The 8,042-nt window shown below is 43.8% G+C and overlaps 1 protein-coding gene across 1 annotated transcript; it reads right to left on the reverse strand.

Annotated features, from left to right (window-relative positions):
• Positions 1-1,397: 1,397 nt before the first annotated feature.
• Positions 1,398-4,298, reverse strand: GCNT3 (glucosaminyl (N-acetyl) transferase 3, mucin type). Its single transcript, XM_011940487.1, has 2 exons — positions 4,149-4,298; positions 1,398-4,056 (listed from the first exon to the last, which is right to left on the reverse strand). The coding sequence occupies exon 2, from the start codon at positions 3,994-3,996 to the stop codon at positions 2,680-2,682; it is 1,317 nt and encodes a 438-aa protein (XP_011795877.1). The 5' UTR covers positions 3,997-4,056; positions 4,149-4,298; the 3' UTR covers positions 1,398-2,679.
• Between the last annotated feature and the right edge of the window lie 3,744 nt (positions 4,299-8,042).

An 8,042-nucleotide genomic window follows, 5' to 3' on the forward strand; every position in this document is an offset into this window, starting at 1 on the left:
TCTCCTGCCTCAGCCTCCCAAGTAGCTGGGATTACAGGCACCCGCCACCATGCCTGGCTAATTTTTGTATTTTTAGTAGAGATGGGGTTTCACCACATTGGCCAGGCTGATCTTGAACTCCTGACCTCAAGTGATCTCCCTACCTTGGCCTCCCAACGTGCTGGCATTACAGGCATGAGCCACCACACCTGGCCAAAAGTAACTAACCTATAAATTAAAAACTCACTGTGTGAGACACACTGATAACTCTCAGAGTTACAGGGTTTGCACAGAGAAAGTTGATCATGAGAGAAAACTTGACGAATTGAATGACAACAATCAGAAAGGGCTGGGCGCAGTGGCTCACGCCTGTGATCCCAGCACTTTGGGAGGCCGAGGTGGGTGGATCACTTGAGGTCAGGAGTTCAAGACCAGCCTGACCAACATGGTGAAACCCTGTTTCTACTAAAAAAGTATAAAAAAAATCAGCCGGGCATGATGGCACACACCTGTAATCCCAGCTACTCAGGAGGCTGAGACAAGAGAATCGCTTGGACCCGAGAGGCAGAGGTTGCAATGAGCGGAAATCGCGACATTAGTTGCATTCCAGCCTGGGTGAAAAAAAAAAAAATCAGAAAGGAAGAAACATATTAATGATATCATGACATATTAATGGGAACATCCTTCAGATTACACAAATTAACTTGCATATAGATCACTTTTCCAAGGTATATTATATGCAGGAGATGAGCTGTACTACATTCAAAGGGCACTGCCTATGTTTTTATAGCATCCCTTGCCCATCACAGAAGAGTATAACTTAGCCAACAACTATCTCTGGAGCTTCAGAAAGGAAACTGTTTCGCTAGGTAACACTTGGGAGGTAGCGTGCTGTATGTGTGTATACATATACACACATATACGTATGTATACGTATTTACACATACACACATATACTTATGTATACGTATTTACACATACCTTATTGTCTCCCCTTCACATAGTGATCCTCCCATTCACATTATGAAATAAGAGTTTTGATTCAAGAGGGGGCCAGGCGTGGTGGCTCACACCTGTAATCCCAGCAGTTTGGGAGGCTGGGGCAGGTGGATCACTTGAGGCCAGGAGTTTGAGACCAATCTGGCCAACATGGCGAAACCCCATCTTTACTAAAAATACACAAAAATTAACTGGGTATGGTGGCTCGCATCTGTAATCCCAGCTACTCGCAAGGCTGGGGTGGGAGAATCACTTGAACCCAGGAGGCGGAGGCTTCAGTGAGCCGAGATCATGCCACTGCACTCCAGCCTGGGCAACAGAGTGAGAATCTGTCTCAAAAAAAAAAAAAAAAAAAAAACAGTTTTGACTCAAGAGGCCTAAACATGGAATAACAATAACAAGACATCCTGGCTTAGCCAAATAGTCCTAGTTCATTTTTATTTCTCAATGTAATTATTAATAGTGCAGACTCTCCCCCTACAAAAACATGTTCCACTTTGAATAATAAATTACATATTACCTTACCTGAATGGCTATTGTCTCCTCTATGCAACATTAGTTAAGCTTTGGCTGTGAAGCGGACAAAATTAGAATTAGCGCTGAGATTTTCCTATAAGAATACAGGTGGTCAAACTGGTTAAATCACCCTGCCTTTTCCTTTACAGAAAACTCACGAACATGGCAATATAAACAAAATGAGGATGGCTCTCAACAATGAAAGAACCAGCCCTGTTCCCCTGTCTTCATTAGAATTTACTGTTCATAGGCCAGGTGCGGTAGCTCCCACCTGTAATCCCAGCACTTTGGGAGGCCGAGGTGGGCGAATCACAGGGTCAGGAGTTCGAGACCAGCCTGGCCAATATGGTGAAACCTGGTCTCTACTAAAAATACAAAAATTAGCCGGACATGGTGCTGCATGCCTATAGTCCCAGCTACTCAGGAGACTGAGGTGGGAGAATTGCTTGAACCCGGGAGGCAGAGGTTGCAGTGAGTTGAGATTGTGCCACTGCACTCCAGCCTGGGTGACAGAGCAAGACTCTGTCTCCAAAAAAAAAAAAAAAATTGCTACTCATGCAGCTTGTCAGGACCATTTCAGAATAATGAGAACTCTCTTGCCAGCCCCTAGGGATTTTAAATGACACCAATAGTTACAAGAAAAAGTCTCACACACTTTATCTGCTTATATTTATATTATTTTTGACATACTAGGCAAAAAGTAGGCAAAAAAAATATATTAGGCAAAAAAAGACTTTGAATCAGGAGCTATTTATTTTTAAGTTAACAGTACAGAAGGGAAGGCTCTCTTTCCATCAAAGTTCTCCTCCACGCTACCAAACCTAGAGTTATTAGGAACAGCAGCTCCACAGAATGGAAAAGCTACCAGCAGGCATTCAGCTGAAATCAAGTCGCCTACCACACATCCCTCCTTCACTCTCGCAATCACAGAAGTTCTCATTCTCACTCGATAAGAAAGTCAATGAAGGAACTACTAGTGTTAGGGGTGACAGAAAAAGCAGCATTCACCCAGGCAGCAATTTAAGGCAACAGATCTCCTTACCCACACTCTAATAGCAGACCCCTTATCCTAAGGGATGCCGCGAATTGCAAAGGCCTGGTCTCCCACCCGCACTGTCCCAGTAAGTTCTGAGCATGTTTGTACATGCTCTCGCCCCACAGGTAGCAATGCTCCCATAGTGTGTCTCAAAGTTCAGTCCCATAGATGGCCTTATAACGTAGGTACTCTTCTAAGCACTGAAGAGCATTATCATCTACCTTTGGGTCAAACTTGTTGGCCAACAAGTGATGGTTTTGAAGCATCCAGTGCAAGTCCCCAGCCCCATAAACACAGATAGCCCGCTGGTGGATTCCAGAGCAAGGGCCATAAGGAGCACCCTTATCGATGTCTCCTTCATGACCCTGCCATTTTACCAGCCTGGCAATAGAAGTCAGGTCTGAGATGTCGTACTTGGGGTGGCTGGGAACAGAGCCAGGCATCCACCGTGCACGCTGAAGGGTGGCCCAGAGGTGTTCATCAGGGCTATAGGTGTCTTTTACCCATTCAATCAGTTGTTGGGATTTAGGGTTCTTCAAAACATGTTGGACAAAATCTCGGGAAGCCACAATATATGCATTCCCTGTAAACATAGTTAAATTATAAGGGGGAGGATCCTTCTTCTTGTTGGTAAGGTGTAATGTGTCTCCCACTACCTCAAAGTGATATTCCCAGCGGGTTTGTTTGTGCTTAGGAGGTACCTCTGTCTCCATGCTATTCCTCCCATTCAACATCTTGAGAGCCTGGACCATCTCAGCATTGCTCTTTAGAGGAAAGTCCGTCCCGCATGTATTCAGGAAGTATTTCCATGGCACTGAGCTCTGGAGCAAGTCTTCCATGCAGTTGAGGTCAGCTTGCACCCTGGACCAGGAGGCATAAATCACCCGAACCAGCTTACTGGCTATGAAGACATTTGGGAAGCATGAAATAATTGCTTTGACTGCCTCTTTGAAAGTTTCTGGGGACTTCTCATCCACGTGGATGCAGTATATGTTCTGAGGGGCATACACAGCTCGCAGTAGCCTTTCAAAGTTTTCAATCTTCTCATGAATCACCATAGAGTACGCAATAGGGAACTCCACCTCTTCTTTGCTCAGCGGGAACTGTATGAACTTCCTTTCCGCCTTGAAGCGTTCACAGTCTCTGGTGAGGGAGAGATAGTGGGTGTCTGTAAAAGGCTCCCGCTTCTTCTTGACCTCCAGGTTATTCACAAGAGCATGAAACACGGCTTCTGGGTCCCCTCGGGTGATCCCTGAACAGTTGATAGACCTCTTTGCTGGCAGTTTCAGGGAATTATACAAGATATTCCTACAGTACTGGCTTTGAAATTCCCTGGACTCCAGACCCAAGTAGTCAGAGCCACACTTCAACCTTAAAGAAAGTTTCAGAGCCGCAATGACCAGCAGCATATAGCAGCCCAGGGCCCACAAGTAATGCTGCCGGCAGAGTTTCTTCCACTGAACCATTGTCACGGAAGGGTAGACAGGTGGAGATTGAGCACAGGCAAGGAAGAGGAGAACACGATCCTTCAACAGAATAAAATGCCTCCAGTTACAAACTAATCATTCCCAGAAACATCAAGTTCAATTCCAAACTGATGGCAAAAAATAGTTCTTACCTGGACAAGTATCCTTAGTAAAGACCTGCCTAGAAACCCCTTACATCTGGTTCGTTGATGGAGATCTGTAACCTGACCCTACAAACTAGCCGACCACACTAAGGTATGGATCTGGCTCCACCTCCACCCCCCAGGAGAAAAGAAAGAACTGAGCCCCTGCTGCCATGGAGTGTCATTAGTAAGAGCAAGTCCCCACCCACCCTTCATTCCTCATTCTTCTTCTCATGCCTTACCACCCTAGAATGTAGCTCTTCTCTGGGGTCTGGAATTTCTGATAGATCTGGAGAGAAAAATCCATAAAATTCAGACTCTTGGCATCGGTTCTAGAAACCTAAGGGTCCTTTTAAAACATTTCTTGCTTCTATTTTGGCAATTTATACAGCATTAGAATGCTTTTCACCATATATACTGGTCAGATATGACATCTAGCCACACTGTTTAAAAAATGTTCTTAAAGAAGTAAAAATAACTGGATATTATCCAAAAAATGCATTGAAATCATTCACAGTATCCATCCAAATTTAAAATATGATTGCACACAAGCTGTGTATATGCAGTATTTAATGAGTACCTTTAGTGGGTGAGAAATATTTTTCTTGAGAAATATTTATTTACATCGTCCCATTTAATAACCTTCACAACTAATCTGAAACATATTATTAAGCCTTTTTTAGAGATAGGAAAACAGAAGCTAAATAACTTGCCACATACACACATGTTTTAAGAAGCAAATCTGGGACTCCTCTCCACTCTCTCTTCTCCCCCAGTGTTTCTGTCTACAAGCCTAATGCTTGTTCCAGCAAACTACACCTACCTTTGAAATACAATACAGGAAGTATTATAGCTCTTTCATATTTTGTTTGGACTCCCAAACAAACGTCACTGTCCGATGAAGACCAGGAAGCCCCTTTAAAAAAATAAAGAAAGAAAAGAAAAAACATTGTACAATGAAATCCTAAGACGAATATGGGAAAAAAAGAAAAAAGAAATACAACAAAGGGTACTGAATACCAGTAAAGAAAACCAGATATTATAGAAAATAATCCCTAAAAGGAGAGGAACAAAATGTGCCACATCCTTCAAGCGATGATTATTTTCCCTTGTTGTAGCTCTTTCTAACCACAAGATTGTATTCTCTTTAGTAATAGTTTTTATGGGAATCTAAGAGGAAGGAAAATGAAAAATGAAGAAAAATCTCACCTTAATAGCTTCTCTCCTGCTTAGGGATGATCTCTCCACAAGGTGTGATTCTGTTTCCAAGTGAAGACTGGCCATATTCCATGGCAGCAAATGTGAACAACCATGTCTCCTGATCTTCTAACCCTCCAAAAGATATTTTCTGACATTCATAAGATGTCCAAGGAACCGTTTCAGGCTCTTCTTTAATATCTACAAAGCAGAGAGCAGCAGGTGGCTCCATCACTCACCTTTGTACTTCCTGCTCTCAGATAAGACAGCAAGCTCAGATAAATCATGCAGAAACATTCTCAAGCCCAAGTCATTCAGGGAGGTGAGTGAGGCAGCAAAGAATGCTGGCAATATCCGAGAAGGCAAGCGGTATTTCAGCCAGACCAGCCCAGTTTGTACCTGTATCATGAACTATTCATAAAAGCCTGTCAATGCTCACGCAAGAACTTGAAAGCCTTTTTCCCTCAACAAGGAACCATAGAAACACAGACATATGCCCCTGCCTTCTTTTGTTTGGGAGTCCAAATGTCACTCATGTTCCCTGAACATTACAAGAGATGGGAATAAAAATACTCTTCAAGGATTTTTCTTTTGTTATTTTACTTTTCTTAAAAAAAAGAAAATCAATGAAAAACCATAGTTCATTCTTCAAATGCAACTGCTCCCTCCTGGCCCCCCACCAGAAAACATCCATTTGCCTGTCTTTGCACGACTATTAATAATCTGTAGGTTGTAGAAATACCCACAGGGTTCCAGTTTGTAGAGCTTGCTCACTAACATCTGTCAGTCTAGAGCTCTTGGCAGTCTAAGGAATGGATTACACTATGGGCTGCTGGACTTCAGTGAGAGCCCCATGGGGTGGTTTGGGCCATGTTATAGACTACAAAGTGCCTTCTTCAAAGCTGCTGACATTGCTAGCCTCTCACCCACCCAGTCCCCAAATGTTCCTCCTAAAAAGCAACATTCCTAGCCAAATATCTGAACACAACAAGTTTTTTGTTGTTTTTACAAAGCGTCTGACTCTGTCGCCCAGGCTGGAGTGCAGTGGTGCGATCTCGGCTCAACGCAGCCTTGACCTCCTGGGCTTAAGCCATCCCCCTGCCCCAGCATCCCGAGTAGCTGGGACCACAGCACACACCACCACACAGTGATAATTTTTTAAAAATTATTTTTAGTAGAGATGAGGTCTTGCTACGTTGCCCAGGCTGGTCTCAAATTCCTGGGCTCAAGCGATCCTCGCACCTCGGCCTCCCAAAGTGCTGGGATTACAGGAGTGAGCCACCACACCCAGCCTGAAATACAGCAAATTTAATATAAAGAACTTAACTAGGTATAAAGTTAAGGTATAAAGTGTTGGGGAAGGCAGGCTCTATTAAGGTACTAGCAATTGTTGGAGGTAGCTACCACTCCTAGATTGAGGAAATTACGGGAGGAATTGGAAATTATTAAATTGAAATTTTGGGTGGAGGGACACCAAAGAAGCTGAAACTCATAGCTCTGAAGAGTGGGGACCACTCAACTAATGTTGAGGTCTGTGAGCTCAGAGGAGGGCCCTCTGGGCTGAGATCCAGACCTCTCAGGAGGCAAACGAAATCTCTGCTGATAGCTACTGTAAACTGAATGTAGTGCAGCTACAGAAAGGAACAGCCACTGAGAGGTAAATAGGCGTTGACATGATGACGCTCACAGAAGCAGGAAGTAGATAGAAAGCAAATAGGAAGTCCCTCCTCCAGCCAGCTGTCTCCCTCCAGTGCCCTTTATCGGCGGAGTTTAGGCAGAAATGTGGTTTGCAAGAGGCATGAATAATCTCCAGCATTACAAAGTAGAGTTGAGAAAGGTGGGTTTCTTCTGAAGATAATGAGGCAATAATGGAGACGAATGAGAATTGCCTTCTTGGTTCATGAATTGTTTACATGCATTCACCTCCAAGACTTTCAGCGCAGAGAATTTAGGTATTTTCTTTTTTGGTCCTCTCTCCACTGGCCTCTGACTGTAGATGAAGCTACAGCAAAGACAATCATGTAGGGTTGCCAGAGGTACTTGAACCAGAGCAACTCCATCTTGAACAAGGGCTGGGTAAAATGAGGCTGAGACCTACTGGGCTGCATTCCCAGATGGTTAAGGCATTCTAAGTCACAGGATGAGATAGAGGAGATCAGCCCAAGATACAGGTCATAACGATCTTGCTGATAAAACAGATTGTAGTAAAGAAGCTGGCTAAAACCCACCAAAACCAAGATGGTGACAAGAGTGACCTCCTGTCCTCACTGCTACAGTCCCACCAGTGCCACGACAGTTTACAAATCCCATGGCAACAACAGGAAGTTACCCTATATGGTCTAAAAGGGGGAGGCATGAAAAACCCACCTCTTGTTTAACATATCATCAAGAAATAACCATTAAAATGGGCAACCAGTAGCCCCCTCAGGGATGCTATGTCTATAGAGAAACTATTCTCTTATTCCTTTACTTTCTGAATAAACTTGCTTTCACTTTATGGACTTGCCCTGAATTCTTTCTTGCGCAAGACCCAAGAACTCTCTCTTGGGGTCTGGATCGGGACCCCTTTCTGGTAACAGTCATCTGCACCCCTACTTGGGCCCTGCTCCACAGGCTGTTTTCTGCAGTACTGGGATTCTCAGTGACTTTCCATTGTTGAGTGTAAAATCTCTGGGACAAGAATGATTATGAGATAAGCACTTGCTT

This window comes from Colobus angolensis, unplaced genomic scaffold (genome assembly GCF_000951035.1).
Source record: "Colobus angolensis palliatus isolate OR3802 unplaced genomic scaffold, Cang.pa_1.0 Scaffold19, whole genome shotgun sequence".
NCBI classification, from domain to species: Eukaryota; Metazoa; Chordata; class Mammalia; order Primates; family Cercopithecidae; genus Colobus; species Colobus angolensis.